Here is an 18,177-nt window from a genome sequence, read left to right as displayed (position 1 = left end):
AAAGTTTTTCCTCACATCCCCCCTAAATCTCCTGCCCCTCATCTTGAACTTATGTCCCCTTGTGCCATACAAGATTCTGAAGGGGCTTGACAGGATAGACACTGAGGAGGTTTCCGCTGGCTGGGGAATCAAGAACACGAGGGTACAGTCTCAGAATAAAAGGGGAGATCATTTAAGGCAGACGAGGAGAAATTTCTTCACCCAAATGGTTGTGAATCTTCAGAATTCTCTACCACAGGTGATTGTGGATGCTCCATTTAAGGCTGGAACAGACAAGTTTTTGGTCTCTCAAGAAATCTAGGGTTATGGAGAGCAGGTGGGAAAGTGGAGTCGAAGCCACAAATTAGCCATGATCATATTGAATGGTGAAGCGGGCTGGACAGGCTCTAAGGTCTAATCTTACTCCTATTTTTTTTATGTTCACATTCCTTCCCAAATTAAGTGTGTGTGCATGTGTGATTAGGGGTGGGGGGTGGGCAGGTGCTGAAAAAAAATTTGCATTCTTGCACTTGCCTTGTGGCTGTGCTACACACGCCTATTCAAAATATACAACCTCTAAACAAATCCAAGTCTTCTGATCTTATCACATCATGGATATTTTTACTATTTTTTATTGTTGCAGTTAGTTGTTGACATACTAAATTGAGCTAAATGTCAAAAATTTAATTTTCTGCCTGGAGTGTTCAATATGGTCTGCCTCACAGATGAGCCATGTTACACAATTTTATGACTTGATGCAAAGTTACAACCATTACTTCCCCGTCTGAAAAAAACTTTTGCATCAAGAGAGTCGGCCTCCTATATCCCCGTTTCAAAGCATACAGGAGAACACAAGCTAATTCTTTTGGCTGAAAAATCAAAAAGAACACCTGCTATTCCTGCAACATTTTAAAGAAGCTATTGCTGAGCATTTGGATAACTTCAAGGTATTCAGGCAGAGTCAACATGGTTGTGTGAAAGGGAAATCAAGTTTAACCAAATTACTGGAATTCTTTGAGGAAATAACACGTGCTGTGGATAAAGATGAACTTGTGGATGTACTGTACTTAGATTTCCAGAAGGGATTTGATGAAGTGCCACATCAAAGATTATTGCAGAAAATAGGAGCACATGGTATAGGGGGTAACATATTGGCATGGATAGAAGATTGGCTGGCTAACAGGAGGGAGAGAGTAGGCATAAATGGGTCTTTTTCAGGTTGGCAAGATGTAAATGAGTGGTGTGCCACAGGGATCAGTGCTGGGACCTCAACTGTTTACAATTTATATAAATGACTTGGATGAAAAGATGGATGGGATGGTTGCCAAATTTGCTGATGACACAAAGATAGGTAGGAAAGTAAGTTGTGAAGAGGACAAAAGGAGGCTACAAAAAGATATGAGTAGGTTAAGTGAGTGGGCAAAGATCTGCCAAATGGAGTATAATGTGAAATTGTCCATTTTGGAAGGAAGATTAAAACAGGAGCATATCATCTAAATGATGAGAGATTGCAGGGCTCTGAAATGCAGAGGGATCTGGGTGCCTTAGTGCATAAAACGGCTAGCGTGCAGATACATCAACTAATTAAGAAAACTAATAGAATGTTATCATTTATTGCGAGAGGAATGGAATACAAAAGTAGGGAGATTTTGCTTCAGTTACAGAGCACTAGTGAGACTACATCTGGAGTTCTGTATGCAGTATTGGTCACCTCATTTAAGTAAATGCGTTGGAAGCAGTTAAGAGAAGGTTTACCAAACTAATACCTGGAATGGGTCTTTGAGGAAAGGTTGGACAGGCTGGGCTTGTATCTGCTGTAGTTTAGAAGAGTAACAGGCGACTTGATTGAAACATAAAAGATCAAGAGAGGTCTTAACAGGGTGGATGTGGAAAGAATGTTGCCTATTGTAGGAAAATCTAGAACTAGGGGGGTCACTGTTCAAAAATAAGGGGTCACCCATTTAAAACAGAGGTGAGGTGAAATTTGAGGATTTAGTGTCTTTGGAACTTTTCCTGAAAAGGCGGTGGAAGCAGAGTATTTGCATATTTTAAGACAGATGGATAGATTCTTGGTAAGCAAGGGAGTGATAGGTTATCAGGGGTAGATGGGATGCAGATTTGAGGTTACTATCAGATCAGCCATGCTCTTATTAAATGGCGCAGCAGGCTCGAGGGGCTGAATGACCTACTCCTGCTCCTTGTTCATATGTTCACTTTACATTAAAAAAGGACAAAAACTACAAATTAGGTACATAAAAATAAGAATGGACAAAAGGAATCAAACTAAGCAACTAAACAGCTGACAACAAAGATGAACGACACTAACACATGGGGTAAATGCTAGAAAAGTAGTCATGTGTGGAGAGACCTCATAAGTAATTCGAATGTTCTGATTTCCTATCCCCCTCTCATTTTAACAAAATGCCTGAACGCCATGATTAATCAAATGCAGATTCAAACTGATCATTCAACATAACAGACTGAGCTCTTCAATTATAACTACATGGCAACCTCACAATTGTAAACTGTGCTAATGTACAAACACCTTGAGCAATATTTAAGTTAGGCAGAAGAGCTTCTGCTTTAACAAACCATTGCTATCTCACCATGCCGACAGCACCGTCTTGACACCTTCATTTAAATGGGCTCCAACAGATCCACACCTATTTTACATTATATGTACACATTCTAATCAATAGAAAATGCTGGAAAAACAGATCTGACAGCATCTGCGGAGAGGGGAGCAGAGTTAACGTTTCGAGTCAGCACGACTCAGATTGAAGAAGAGTCGTGCTGACTCGAAACGTTAACTCTGTTTACCTCTTCACAGATGCTGTCAGACCTGCTGAGCTTTTCCAGCATTTTCTGTTTGTATCCCTTATTTCCAGCATGCGCCGTATTTTGCTTTTATTTTAAATCAGTAGAGGCCAGGGATGTTAAGAGAGTCATATACGGACTCGAAGCGTTTAACTGTGCTCCCCTCTCCGCGGATGCTGCCAAGACCTGCTGAGTTTTTCCAGGTATTTTTTTTTTAATTTTGTTTTATGTTAGACTACTTCTGCTACATCAAAGTATTTTTGCACTGTGTTTACAAGGTTGAATTAAACACTGTGCAATTTAGAAGTTACACAAGTAGGAATGCAGAAAACGTGCATGTACTGTGTTTCAGAAAATACAAGACAATATACACACACACACACACACACACACACCACATTTTAAGTCAAATTTTTTTCCGAAGCCAAATCCATGTGATGCTTTAAACCTTAGGCCGATACAGAGGCGATTTTCTCGCCCTATTTTGGTACTCACGAGTTGGTGTGCAGGTATTCGAAGGTCAGTTGAGCTCGGTTCAGGCAATTATAATTGGTACCAGCCATGGCGCCTTCCCTTCTCTTCTAACACCGCCCCCTCCCTCGCTCAGGCTGCGAAACTCGGGCCTCTCTCTCCGTGTATAAATTTCCCAGCCACATTTATCGTTCACTTATTAATTAACGCGTTGTTTCTTTTTTTTTTTATTTTCCCGGCCTTTTAAAATAAAAAAAAACAAATAAAGACAAAAACGCTCCTTCCCTCCAGCTGTTCCTCGCCCCTCAGGCCCAGCTTCGGTGTTTCTGCCCGGGCTTGGCCCCGGCCCCGGCCCTGCCCTTCCTCTCCCGGCCCGGTTACCTCACCGCCTTCCCTCCAGCTCCCTCCAACCGCATCACCGCCGCCACACACACTCTTTGAAAACTAACTGCAGCCTCCGGCCCGACTGCGCAGGCGCGGCGCCTACCCAACCCCCCCCCCCCCCCCCCCCCCCCCACACACACACACACACACACACAGACCCTACCGCGCCTGCGCCTCAGCAGCTCCTCCATTGCGCTTGTATCAATCTGCAAACTCTCACTCCGTTTGGAAGAGGAGGGAGAGATTGGCTGTTTTTTTTTAAAAAAGAGGTGCTGGCTCAGTTCACAGCCCTCGCACCTCTGAATCAACAAGTATAAAGGGTACAAGCGCCCCCCCCCCCCCCCATTCAGTATTTTTCCACTATTTAAGCTTAGGCTGACGCATCGGTGCGGAAATGCTGCATTGGCATAAGGCACAGTTATTTGGACGAGGCATTAAATTGAACCCGTGTCTATTTTGATAATTTCGGAGAGCAAAGATCGCATGGCAAGGTGGGCGGGGGTGGTGGTGAGTCGGAGAGAGACAGCACTGAGCAAATAGGAGACTATAGGGAACAGAAGATCGAGGGGAGAGTAAATAGTGAGAAAGATGAGACCAGGTGGAGAAATCAGGGACGAAGCGTAGATTGGGGGCAGAGACTGGGACATCGTGGATGAGGAGGGAAGTCGGACAGAGAGAGAGAAAATTGCAGGAAGGAAATTCGGGATGAAAAGGTTTCCTAATACTCCCACACCTCCAAATCGTGTTCTCCACTCAAGAACTAAAGGGATGCTCTTAGCCTATGCCTTGGTACCAATTTACTACAATCAGCTCATACCATGAGTCCTTTTTCCTCCCACCATCTTTTCCCAGCCCAGATTGAAATCTTCCCATCTCCACATTCACCCTTTTTGTTTTGCTACTCTTAATGCCAATGTCATCTCAGTCACTACTCGCTCCTGTCTAACCACCCATAATTTCCTCATTCCCTCTCGCCTTCGTGTCTTTTCTGGCTTCTGTCCTAAACACACAAGTCTTACTGCCACTTGCTTTTCACTCAAACCATCTCCCACACCAAGGGCCCATATCGTTTCCCTTCCCCAGCCTGAATGCCCAGTCCTCCACACAACTACATTATGAGGCATAAAAACAAAAAATGCTGGAATTACTCAGCAGGTCAGGCAGCATTTGTGCAGAGAGAAACAGTTACGTTTCAGGTCGATGACCTGTAATCATCAGCCTTAAATGTTGCATCTGTTTTTCTCCGCAGAGATCGGACCTGCTGAGTTAATTCCAGCGTTTTATAAAATTTGATTTTCAGCATCCATAGTTCTTTGCTGTAACGTTATCAACTACATTAAAAAGGGAAATTCTTCAGTTTGGAAACGTGAGCTGTGTGTAAGATGAATAATCCTTTGCAGGTGGAACAATGATGGCTCTGTGGTCAGGTTTATTGGTGGTGGAACGGAGTAATTAATTGTTGGTAAAAACAAAAAAACTGCGGATGCTGGAAATCCAAAACAAAAGCAGAATTACCTGGAAAAACTCAGCAGGTCTGGCAGCATCGGCGGAGAAGAGTTGACGTTTCGAGTCCTCATGACCCTTCAACAGAACTTGAAGGGTCATGAGGACTCGAAACGTCAACTCTTTTCTTCTCCGCCGATGCTGCCAGACCTGCTGAGTTTTTCCAGGTAATTCTGTTTTTGTTTTGTAATTAATTGTTGGATTGCGTTGTATGTAAAATACAAGTTTTTTGTGCAAATAGCTTGGACCTGTGAGCGTGAATACCGATATTAATTTATTTTACAATTCATGACGACAAGCATCAGTAACAAAATCAAAGCAGGGCAAAATAAATTTCAGAAAACATGGAGAGCACTGGGAAAGCACTTTAAGGCCAAGACAAGATTTTAATGAAGAGCTAATTATTTATCACATCTCAGTATCAGAGCTGCAGAACTTGAGGCAAAGCATCTTTTAACTGATTTTTGAAACAGAGCTGCAGAGGGCAGTGACTTGGCTACTATTTATTTATTTAGGACAGCAGGGACCCCAGGGCCCATGAGCAGTGCTAAAAAAAGAAATGTATGCTGCACATTGGAACAAGCAAAAATGCAAATAACTTAAAAAAAAACTAAAAAAATTTGGCCATAGCAGCATTGAAAATACCTGTAAGTGGAATTGTCTGCAAGGGATGCTTGAGTTTTGACAACAGAGTCAAGATTGAGCCTTGAGGGGTGTTACAATACCATCATACATATTACCAGCATTATCTGTTAGTAATTTACAGCAAGCATTCTCTTCACATCTGTCTGATAAACTCATTGACCTTGCAGCCCCAGTTTGGGAAGTTGAAACGTATTTTGATCTGCAGTGGGTGCAAAATTTCATTCAGTATCTATCCAGCTAATTTAACTGGCCAATATATACAATTTTCAGTAGAAAAAAAATTAGATTTTTTTTCCAAAATAGCATCTAATCGTTGAATAATTTTAGAACTTTACAACATCTGTGAGGATCAAATTCAGGAATCCGACTACTTAACTGATGCCTTATTTATCTTATATAGGGTCATGAGGACTCGAAACGTCAACTCTTTTCTTCTCCGCCGATGCTGCCAGACCTGCTGAGTTTTTCCAGGTAATTCTGTTTTTGCCTTATTTATCTTGTTGGGTTGCCTCAAAGTGACAAATTCTAATGTAAAGAACGAGCTGCAAGTGCCATCAGAACCACCTGAAATTTCCTTAGGAAGTAATTTCCCCAACTGTTTCCTATGGCAAAGAACTGGCTGCCACCAGCCACAGTTTGCAAAAAAAAATCTATCTTGATTGTGGTTGCTGACAAGTGGAACTCTTTGGGAAGAATCCAATCAGAATGACAGCTGTAGAATAGCTTGCAGTGATTGTACACGCAATACAGTGGCAACTGGTGCAGCAGAAGCAGTTCTATAGTATAAAAAGGGCATACATCTCCAAACCAGGGATAATGAATCATAAAAACACACCAAAGCTATAATGGGGCATTAGCAGACAATTCCATGCAACACAAATCTTTGTTCTTAATATAATTAATTGATATGAGCAGAGACTGTGATTAATCAAGTTGGCAATATTCAGCAAGGCAGAGCTTCAAAGAAGAACATAAAACTTGGCATTTTCTGCAGAATTGATAACTATTGATATATGTTCTTGTCTCAGTGTCATTTTAGAAAAAGTTATTTTTCTGGTAAATAATTCAATGTATAGTTTTTATTTCATCACTTATTAAATGTTAATCCTGCTTGTGCAATTGCATTGCAATTAGATTCCCGATTTAAGAACCAGCCCAGAAAGTGTATAGACTAATTTCAAGCAGTCATTCAACACAGAAATCCTTCTACAGCCAAGATTAAAAACGAACTCAATGCAATAATTCAAATTGGGATTTGTGGATGAATGATTGATGCCAGGCCTTAAACCTACAATCAAAGATATCAAGCAAATTTTATAATCAATGGGCCACAATGTACAGTGTCTTAGGCCTCAACTAATATCTGTTCTGCTGGAGACAGCCTATTCCATTAGCAAGTTAAAGCCTTGCATTGCCTTTGGTGAATTCTAGTTTGTTTGGTATCAATTGTTTCAGTATGCAAGTGACCTTGTATAGGCAATTCTGTTAATTAGAACAGCCAATAATGTAACACTTTCCCAAGTAAACAACATTTTAATAGTCAGAAATCTAGGAATGTTAACTATTTACCATAGATTGTAACATATGCTCGATTGAGTTATAAGACAAACTCTGTTTTTGGATGCAAAAATGCATTGTTAGGCCTATACTCTGATGCATAAATTGATACCACCCCTTCCCCCAATTTAAAGCCAATAAATGTATGTTTAGGGTTATATTCAAATTGGGAGTTGGCCTCAACTTTTCAGCTCAGAAATACATGTTTACAGTATAGTCATCTTATAAGCTGCCACATGGGATCAAGCAGGCAATATGGACCCTGTTACCAAGAAAACATGGAGTTTAAGACACACCCACACAACAGAGCACACATGGTGGCCAACAAAATTTTTCACATTTTAAAATGGCGACCACACAGCAGTTCATGTTTTATACTTGGCATATAGGTCGACCACTGTTTTGGGAAGGATTTTTTGAAACTTCAAAGGCTGACTTATATGCCACGATCTATGGTAATCTTGGTTCTACTATAACATTGCAATGCATTTTTCCTTCTAATTTTCTTATGAAATTATTGATTCTTTGTTGGTGTGCAATTCCACCAGCCACCATCAGTACATGGTCCAAGTGACCATTGTTCAAGAGTAACTCTAGACAATGAATACAGCAGGGCATTTCACACTGGAGCCATGAGCCAAATTCAATCACAGCCAAACCCTGGCTAACATTTTCTAAAATAGGTGCTCCAAACCAATTGTAGCACCCCAACCATTATTTTGGCAAAGATTATCTAATTCTGCTCAGACTGAATAAAACCTACAGACTGAGACTTTGATTCTTTTGGTAGTTGTGTTCAGCACTGTAAATTGGTAATGAAGATTAGGCTTGTTCCTTAATGAAAAAGGAAAATTGGAGGGAAACCCACTCTAAATCACTTTTGCACAATGTCTGGTGATTTATCCTTTGAGCTGCAAGATAGTGTTTGTTTCAGTTAAACCATGAAAGGAGGTAAGAGGAGAGTCTCATTTTAAAAACCTAGTGAATTGTTGTTCACGGAAAGCACATTAAGCACAGCTCCTCGTATGCAACTTGTACTGGATTACTGTTTAAAAAAATACAACTCTACTAGACTGCTAGACCACACTGTTGTCTTCAGGTTTTGCATAAGGATTGTATGTCTGAGGCTGGATGTGAGGCACACCTTAGCTGCTTGCCAGTACAGACACTTTAAGCCCAATGAGTGACGAAAACCCCCCAGAATCCCAACGTTCCCCAAGTCAGCCTTTTCCATTTTTAGCAGTGATATTGAAAACAAAATTATAATAAACATGCACAAATCCAGAAGTAGGTATTTTTACCCTATAAAGCCAAAATAAACGTTAAAATGTAAAATGAATTAATTCTGTTTGCTGTAACCTCCATTCTCTCTCCAATTGTTTTGTTAAAATATTGTGCTTATCTCTTTTTCTCCATTGTCCATTTTTGAGGTCAAATATTGTCTGATAATTGGTTAAAAAAATAATTTGAGGCCAATAACATATTATTCTAAAGATTAATATTATTTTGATTAAATATTTAAGTGTTTTTGACAAGGTTTTCATTGATGCTCCTGTGGCCCAACCATCAATAGCACTCAAAGTTAAAAGCTGTAATTTCTAAACTTTCAGAGCTCTCAAATATCAGAGGTTCTTCCGCTTTCATTGTCAGGATCGCACATACATTTCAGAAATAAATCATCAATATTCCCTTTCATCAATAAGATTTACATCAGTTGACTGTTAACCTCAAGAACAACCAGTACAGAAATTGGGCCTGATTTCTGACCTGGTTTTAATACTATACTCAATTACTTCAGAGTCTCCATTAATATTTACCGTGACTTGTAGCATGTGGGAAAAATATTAAGACAAAAAAAATTGTGGTGGAAGAAAAAGCAGTGGTAAGGTGTAAATTCATAACTGCAAATAGATCTTAGCAGTTGTGTGTCTCAAATTTCTTTTGACAATTGACATAAATACTGACAGCATGACCTGTAACTGAAGCCAATATGGCGCCACCACCATAAATTTATTATAAGAGCAAGTGGTTGCACTATATGTGAACACACACTTACGGGTCCAACCTCAAATAACCAAAATGTCTGATTGGGTATACACAGTAATACCCTGAAGTTTGTTGATATCAAAGTAAACAAGAGGAACAAAAGCATTTTGTTTTTAAAGAGACCCTTACTGTAAAAATAATTTTGGTATGTCTGTATACGGAAGCTATTCAACAAGCGGATCGATGGGTATTTGCACATTTTAGAGATCCTTCTCAATATTAATAAGTCACATTTAATTTGAGTACAGTACATCTATTAGGACATGTATCCTCTTTTTAAGGCTCTCACAGTTGCCCTATCTCAGGCCATGTTCTTAGGCTGACGCCCATGCCAATTTTGATAGGCCAATAGGAAATTCACAAGAGATGCCACATGTAGACACTGGAGCTTCAAACTTCCACCCACCACGGGTATGCAAAAATTGCAGAAAATAACCATCTTAATAACTTTCCACAGTATTCAAAATACACACACTCAGGGTACTGAACAGTTGTGTTCCCCATGACAATAGTTCACCACAATCAAACATGTAGGAGAAATTAACAAAGTAACAATCACTCCAATGACAGCAAATGTTTATTAAAATAGTGAACAGAAAATAGTAGAACCTCAGTTTTCAAAGTATATTGTAAATAAGTTATTACATTCAAGTTTAATCAAAACTTCTTAAATTTTAAGACACTTTGGGGTGTGGGGGAAGGGAAGGGGTGGTAGATTGTATACAATTTATATGTTCCAGTAATTATTACAACCAAAGTAAAATCATAACACAACCAGCAAAAACTTATTAAAGGCAAACTCTATTGGCTCCAAAAATAATTGTTTTTAGAGGAGAAGAACACAAATTTAATGTGATCTTTATGCTATTTTCCTTTTAGGAAACTTGCAAGAATATTGAGTTAGAGATTTTCTCATCTTCTAATACAATCCATGTATTTCTACTCTTAGTTGGTAGCATCACATTTCTAGAAGGTGAACCTAGAACAGGAACAAAGAAATACAGTAAATACTTGTGAATGTCATGCATATCGTCTCCCTCTCCTAAAGACACCAACTCATTCTGGAGTGCAGTTCCACCAGTTTAGTTGTTCTTCGGTACCTCACCAATTTTTCATGTGGAAGACTGCACAGCGAGCATTGACAAGAAGAGGTGATGGGAGCCTTAACCTCATCCATCTATTTGTGCATATACTTAGCAGGGATCACAGGATTGGAATCAAGATCAAGAACCCTTGCTGATTTATTTTTCTTCCTGGCAAAGGATATAGAGGGCAACTGCAGCACCCTTACTCCCACCACAGCTGAGTTTAGCCAGCACAGCACAGACTGTGAAATGAAGCTAGAACCTTATGTTGTATGGGTCCCAGCTGCAGCCACATGGACATCAAAATTCTGATTTGTAGCACTACATACATGTCTCTTCTATCAATGTGCACAAACACTAATGCTGTACATATATATTGCACTATTTTCTATAGCTTCATGCTGTCTATAGAAATTAGCATGTGCATGTGCAGATAATTCTAGTTGGAAGTTAAAAACAAATACTCACACTATAATGGTTTTTTTGGTCAGAAAAAATCACATTTCCAACATAATGAGTCCAACAGGTGGGGAAAGAGTTAAAAATTGGGCCCAAAGACTTACTTTTCCAATTAAACTTTGCACATTTATTGGAAAATGATTCTTAATCACACCAAGCATCACAGGATTGGACTGTATTAACTATGCATGCAAGAAACAAAATTCAAGACACCCAAAAGCTAAAGCTGGCTTAAGTTGCTTTCTATCATGGCCTACCCTGTTTCATGTTGCTGCCTCTGTGATCTTATCTGCTGTACACATCGTCCCAGACTGACCCATTTTGAACATGAAACCTTCTTGGTCAGCATGCTCAGTACCATAAAGGCATTGCTATTTCTCATGTTCATTGGAGTGCTTTTTAAGAATTTTTTCCCCCCAACAAACCATTCCTGAATGAAGGGGGAGCCCAGCACAACAGTTCAAAAGACAAGGCTGAAGCATGTGCAACCATCTTCGGCTAGAAGTGCTGTGTGGATGATCCATCGTGGCCTCCTCCTGAAGGCCCCAGGATCATAGATGCCAGTCTTAAGCCAATTCGATTTCTTTATTCATTCATGGGATGTAAGCATCACTGGCAACGCCAGCATTTATTGCCCACCCCTAATTGCCCTTGAGAAGGATGCTGCAAAGGCCATGGTCCCTGACAACATGCTGACAATAGTTTTGAAGACTTGTGCTCTTGAAGTAGCCACACTCATAGCCAAGCTATTCCAGTACAGCTACAACATTGACATCTATTTGGCAAGTGGAAAATTGCCCAGGCATGTCCTATCCACAAAAAGGAGGACAAGTCCAACCCATAGATCAATCTACTCCCGATTATCAGCAAACTGATGGAAGGTGCCATTCACACAGTGTTATCAAGCGACACTTACACGGCAATAACCTGCTCACTGACCCTAAGTTTGGGTCCACCTGGGCCACTCAGCTCCTGACCTTATTGCTGCCTTAGTCCACGGACAAAAGAGCTGAACTCATGAGGTGAGGTGGTAGTGATTGCCCTTAACATAAGGCAGCATTTGACCAAGTGTGGCATCAAGGAGCAGTAGCAAAACCGGAGTCAATGGGAATCGGGGGGGACGGGGAGTCCTGGTTGGAGTCATAACCTTGCACAAAGGAAGATGGTTGTAGTTGTTGGAAGTCAACCATCTCAGACCCAGGATATCAGTGCAGGAGTTCCTCAGGTCCATGTCCTAGGGCCAACTATCTTCAGCTGCTTCATCAATGACCTTCCCTCCATCATAAGGTCAGGAGTTCAGCACCACTCGTGATTCCTCAGATACTGAAGTTCTGTGTCCATATGCAGCAAGACCTGGACAACATTCAGGCTTGATAAGTGGCATGTAATATTTGCATCACACAAGTGCCAGGCAATGACCATCCTCAACAATAGAGAATCCAACCATGTTCTCTTGACATTCAGTGGCATTACCATTGCTGAAACACCCACTTTCAACATCCTGGGGATTACCATTGACCAGAAACGGAAATGGACCAGCTATATAAATACTATGGCTACAAGAGCCAGGGAATTCTGTGGAGAGTAACTCACCTCTTGATACCCCAGAGTCTGGTTTACAAGGCACAAGTCAGGAATGTAATGGAATACTCTGCAATTGCCTGGATGAGTGCAGCTCCAACAATACTCAAGAAGCTTGATACCAACCAGGACAAAGCAGCCCGCATGATTGGCACTCCAGCCACCACCTTCAACATCCACTCCCTCCATTACCAATGCACAGTGACAGAAGTGTGGACCATACATAAGATGCACTGCAGCAACTCACCAAGGCTCCTTAGACAGCGCCTTCCAAACCCAGGACCTCTACTATCTAGAAGGACAAGGGCAGCTGATGCAAGGGGAACACCGCCACCTGCACATTCCCCTCCAAGCTACACACCATCCTGACTTGGAACTGTAACTATAACAAAATCCTGGAACTCCATAACAACACTGTGGGTGTACCTAAATCACATGGACTGCAGCTGTTCAAGGTGGCAGCTCACCATCATTTTCTCAAGTGCAATTAGGGTTGCGCAATAAATGCTGGCCTTAGCAGTGATGCCCACATCCCATGAATGAATAAAAAAAAATCTGGTGGTACAGGTACATTGTCTCAAATCTGGCTGTCCAAAAGCCAAGCATTTTTATAATGTGCCATGAATCAATTTTAATTGAGTAAACTAAAATTAAAACTTAGATAAAAGCAAAAAAACTGCAGATGCTGGAAATCCAAAACAAAAAAATACCTGGAAAAACTCAAGTCTGACAGCATCTGCAGAGAAGAACACGGTTAACATTGAGTCCGTATGACTCTTCAACAGAACTAAGGAAAAATAGAAAAGAGGTGAAATATACGCTGGTTTAAGGGGGCGGTGGGACAGGTAGAGCTGGATAGAGGGCCAGTGATAGGTGGAGATAACCAAAAGGTGTCATAGACAAAAGGACAAAGAGTTGTTGAAGGTGGTGATGATATTATCTTAGGAATGTGATAGTAAAGGTACAGATAGCCCTAGAGGGGGTGGGGTGGGGGGAAGGGATCAAAATAGGCTAAAAGGCAGAGATAAAATAATGGATGGAAATACATTTAAAAATAATGGAATTAGGTGAGAAAAGAAAAATCTATATAAATTATTGGAAAAAAGGGGGATCGGAAAGGGGGTGAGGATGGAGGAGAGAGGTCATGATCTAAAATTGTTGAACTCAATATTCAGTCTGGAAGGCTGTAAAGTGCCTAGTCGGAAGATGAGGTGCTGTGCAACCGCAGAAGGTGCAAAAACTGCCCCTTTACTTCCCCTCTCCTCACCGTCCAAGGGTCCAAACACTCCTTTCAAGTGAAGCAGTATTTCACTTGCACTTCCCTCAATTTGGTCTACTGCATTCGCTGCTCCCAATGCAGTTTCCTCTACATTGGAGAGACCAAACGCAGACTGGGTGACACCTTTGGTCTGTCCGCAAGCATGACCCTGACTTCCCTGTCACTTGCCATTTCAACACTCCACCCTGCTCTCATGCCCACATGTCCGTCCTTGGCCTGCTGCATTGTTCCAGTGAAGCTCAACGCAAACTGGAGGAACAGCAACTCATCTTCTGACTAGGCACTTTACAGCCTTCCAGACTGAATATTGAGTTCAACAATTTTAGATAAGGACCTCTCTCCGCCGTCCCCACCCACTTTCCGATCCCCCTATTTTCCAATAATTTATATAGATTTTTCTTTTCCCACCTATTTCCATTATTTTTAAACGTATTTCCATCCATTGTTTTATCTCTGCCTTTTAGCCTATTTTGATCCCTTCCCCCCACCCCACCCCCACTAGGGCTATCTGTATCTTTATTATCACATTCTTTAGATAATATCACCACCTTCAACACCTCTTTGTCCTTTTGTCTATGACATCTTTTGGTTATCTCCACCTATCACTGGCCCTCTATCCAGCTCTACCTGTCCCACCACCACCCCCCACCCCCACCCCTTAAACCAGCTTATATTTCACCTCTTTTCTATTTCTCCTTAGTTCTGTTGAAGAGTCATACGGACTCAAAACGTTAACTGTTCCTCTCCGCAGATGCTGTCAGACCTGCTGAGTTTTTCCAGGTATTTTTGTTTTTGTTTTAAAAATAAAACTTACCTGGACAATTCGGCTAGGTGCTGCATTGGTAAGGTGTGGCGATGGACTAGCTTCACATACTGGTCTCTGCGCTCCGAGTGACCCTTGACCCCACCTGACCCAGCTTGCCCAAATCACCCAACCTGAAATCTGGCAAGATCCGAAATTCAGCACGGTCTCGATCCTGAGGTTGGCAGTTTTGAGACTATACCTGTGCCACAATCCCCATGCTGTACAAAAATAAAGCGCTCAATTTCTTCCCAACTGAATCCATAGCACTGAAGGTGAATGTCTTTTACGAGAAAGAAGTTGTCAACTATTAACATCTAGTTTATTGATGAAAGAATTGACTTTTCTCAAATGAGCGTAGTTACCTTGTGTAGGTTCATTGTCTTGTGCCTCAGTCTCTTTCTCACACCACATGCTACAGATAAACAGAAGATAATAAAAGCCAGTAGAAGCAAAATGTAACTGGCCTTCAGCAAATGCTGACTGCAAAGAATACGGTCTTCCTACAAAGGGAAAAAAATTGAAATATAAATGGCAATATGAATTAATCAGTCTCCAATCCTTGCTGAATAAAATTTAGCACTAAACCATACAGACTAGAAGGTTGCAGATTAAATTCCTAGCCTCACTAACACCACTGGGGTGATACAATTTGCTTCAATGCCCCTGGGCTTTGGAGGATTGGGGATGAACTCCTGCTGGAATTCTTATATGAAGAATGGTTAATTGGGCGAAGTACTGGAGGGCAGCTAATGCCTGTGCAACAGTGCTCCAGCATGACTTTCCACTACCAGCGGGAAGGGAAAGAATCGCAAAAAAGTTCAAATAATCAAAACAAAAAAAAACTTTCAAAAAGCCTCTTAATTTGAAATAATTCAAAGAAATCCAAAACATATTTGATGTGGCCTATCAAATTTAATGTGTAAATGCTATTAAATTCAAAATTGGGATTGTTCCCACCAGTGGATACTGGTCCAAAAATCGGCAGCTGTTCCGGTGAAATTCCCCTATACTTTGCTGGCAGTATACCAGACAGCTGAAAACTAGGCTAGGACTCAGTCTAACTTGAAATTGCCCAGGTGGCCTTGTGCAGAATTTGCCCCATCCCTTTCCCTCACAAAGGCAATAAAGTAAGGCAGCTCTAGATTCAAAGCCCAAGGTAAGGGGGTGACTGAGGCATTTATTCAATCTGAATTTGTTTTTTTTCCAGTGGGGGAGGTCAATCCAGATGTGCTCATATGCCACTGATGGATTGCAGGTTGCAGGACTACCTTGTGAAAATTGTGGGGGGTGGGGGGGAAATCAGTGGAAGAGGTGAAGGTCAGGTTTGCCTTGACACATTCATCGAGCTGTACTCTCTCATAAATGTTTGGGACATCAACATCTGATTGAGATAGTTAGAAAAGTGCCCAACTTTCTCCACGAAGCCCTGAGAAATTACAGGGGCTGTATATGTGACTGTCAGCTACAATTCTGTAGGCAATTTTCACTAAATATCTGTAAATATAGAGATAGTGTAAATATAGTAAATGTACATTGGCTAATTGACATTATTAATTTAAAGGATCACTTAAGATAGACACTTCTTTGTAAAAAAGTTTATTCCTTTCCAAGCTTACACCTGTAATTTACTTTCACCCATTGGTTCCTCATGTCCTTATTATGACACAGCCGATGATCCGAGGGGGAAACTTGGAACAACTGTCATAACCCATTTTTGAAATTTGTATGTTGCGAGATGCAGGCTTTGAATTCAGTCATAATAAAACTGCCAAGTCGTAAGAGGTTTTTTATAAAACTAAATTAAACATTTATTAATACAAGAAAAATTTTAAGCACATACATATGTCTATGAAATTATGGTAACTACAAAAATCTCCTAATTAATCTCTCAGTTACACCTCTGTTAAGGCAGCAGTAAATCTCAGATTTTAAAGCGACACCTGGCAGAACACACCTTGGACAATCGCCTTCAAAATGAGCTTCTTTCAGCTCTGGGTCTTTGCAGACAGCAGCTTGAGGCTTCTTACACTTGTTAGATCTTAAAAATGCCTTACACACATTCTCCCTTATACATATCTTTCTCTTTGAATGTGAATTTTCCGTTGTATCACTAGGCTTTTAATCTTATCTCTTCTAACAAGAACATTCTTTGATTCCACCAATTTAAAAAAAACATTGCTCGGCGTCTTCTAGATAGGTGTAAGATTTCACCCGCAGTGTTGAATGGCTTCTTTTAACCAGTGCGAACTTACACTTTACCTTCTACCTTACGTTTATCTAATTACTCAAAACTACTATACATCAAGGCACCCAGATTAGATGTCTTTAATCCAAGACACACACATACAGACCCCACTAGAACTCTATTTTAAAATAATTTCCAATAACATTATTATATCTTATTGACAGTCCTGCAACGTTTTCTCAACAGGTTTATGGATTTTTGCTGATACCCATCTTCATATACGTTAGGAGATATGGAGGAAGGTACCACAGAAGACTTACAATTTCAGATTTCCCTTCCACCCTCTGTGTGACCAAGCACCCAGCTGCTACTCTGTACTTTGCTCTCTCACCACAATATGGGTCAGAATTTTGACAGGTGGGCATTTTGGAAATAAATTATTTACATACAGTTGACTGAAAAGTTCTCTTTATATTATAGTAGATTTTAGCAAATTGGTGACAACCAGGATAGAAGTGGTAAAAGCAAAATACTGCGGATGCTGGAAATCCAAAATAAGAACAGAAAATACTGGAAAAACTCAGCAGGTCTGACAGCATCTGTGGAGAGAGGAGAGTCACACTGTCAGACCTGCTGAGTTTTTCCAGCATTTCCTGTTTTTATTATTATAGAGGAAAGTGTTCTTCTTTTGTTTCCAAGTCTCACCTTTGACAGCACAATGGTAAATTTGGGTTCAGGTTTGTACTGTGCCTTGTAGCACTGAGCGGATGTGTGACTTTGTGGAGGTGTATTCTCTGAACTCTCTGCCAATGTGATCTGATATAACGCATCTGTGAGATTCTCCAAGTTACAGGAAGGAAAGTATCTGACAGAAACAAAAGATGAAAATAAATAAATAAAAAGGTCATCAACAACAATGAACATCAAAGCATGAACATATTTTGGGTTTTACTACTCCAGATACCAAGCTGCTAAAACGACGACTGATATAAAAACTACGATATTATCACTCAAGAGTCCAAAATACCATTGAAGAAATATTTATTTGTAAAATGCTGTAAGTAATTGTTACATGCAGTAACAGTTTATACCATCTGTGGTTATTACAGGCAACCATCAATACTGGCCAATTAATTCTACCCTTTGTCATTCTTATACATGTCAATTACAAAGGTGCATTTATCCCATATTAAGTGCACCTGTTTTTTTAAAATTCATTTGAGGGATGTGGGTTTTGCTGGCTGGGCCAGCATTTATTGCCCATCCCTAATTGCCCTTGAGAAGGTGGTGGTGAGCTGCCTTCCTGAACTACTGCAGTCCATGTGGGTAGGTACACTCACAGTGCTGTTAGAGAGGGAGTTCCACGATTTTGACCCAGCAA

At 40.6% G+C, this 18,177-nt stretch overlaps 2 protein-coding genes across 5 annotated transcripts in view; both read right to left on the bottom strand.

The window, feature by feature from the left end:
- The window catches only part of morc2 (MORC family CW-type zinc finger 2), an 87,612-nt gene extending 83,945 nt beyond the window's left edge, over window positions 1–3,667 (bottom strand). Inside the window, exon 1 of the mRNA XM_041202905.1 lies at window positions 3,292–3,667. Within this exon, the coding sequence (XP_041058839.1) occupies window positions 3,292–3,359 (68 nt within the window). The 5' untranslated portion in view covers window positions 3,360–3,667. The remainder of the gene's footprint in view (window positions 1–3,291) is intronic.
- Window positions 3,668–9,961: 6,294 nt separating this feature from the next.
- Window positions 9,962–18,177, bottom strand: part of LOC121286297 (transmembrane protein 248-like) — a 36,474-nt gene continuing 28,258 nt past the window's right edge. For 3 of the 4 annotated variants that reach the window (XM_041203355.1, XM_041203354.1, XM_041203356.1), the window contains 3 exons: window positions 17,502–17,661; window positions 14,974–15,111; window positions 9,962–10,381 (listed from right to left, as the gene is read on the bottom strand). In XM_041203355.1, coding sequence (XP_041059289.1) covers window positions 10,361–10,381; window positions 14,974–15,111; window positions 17,502–17,661 — 319 coding nt within the window. In that variant the 3' untranslated portion in view covers window positions 9,962–10,360. The remainder of the gene's footprint in view (window positions 10,382–14,973; window positions 15,112–17,501; window positions 17,662–18,177) is intronic. The other variant, XM_041203357.1, reaches the window with a different exon arrangement.

The sequence above is a fragment of the Carcharodon carcharias genome, chromosome 13 (genome assembly GCF_017639515.1).
Source record: "Carcharodon carcharias isolate sCarCar2 chromosome 13, sCarCar2.pri, whole genome shotgun sequence".
Classification (NCBI taxonomy): domain Eukaryota; kingdom Metazoa; phylum Chordata; class Chondrichthyes; order Lamniformes; family Lamnidae; genus Carcharodon; species Carcharodon carcharias.
This window is presented reverse-complemented; position numbering and strand designations above follow the sequence as displayed.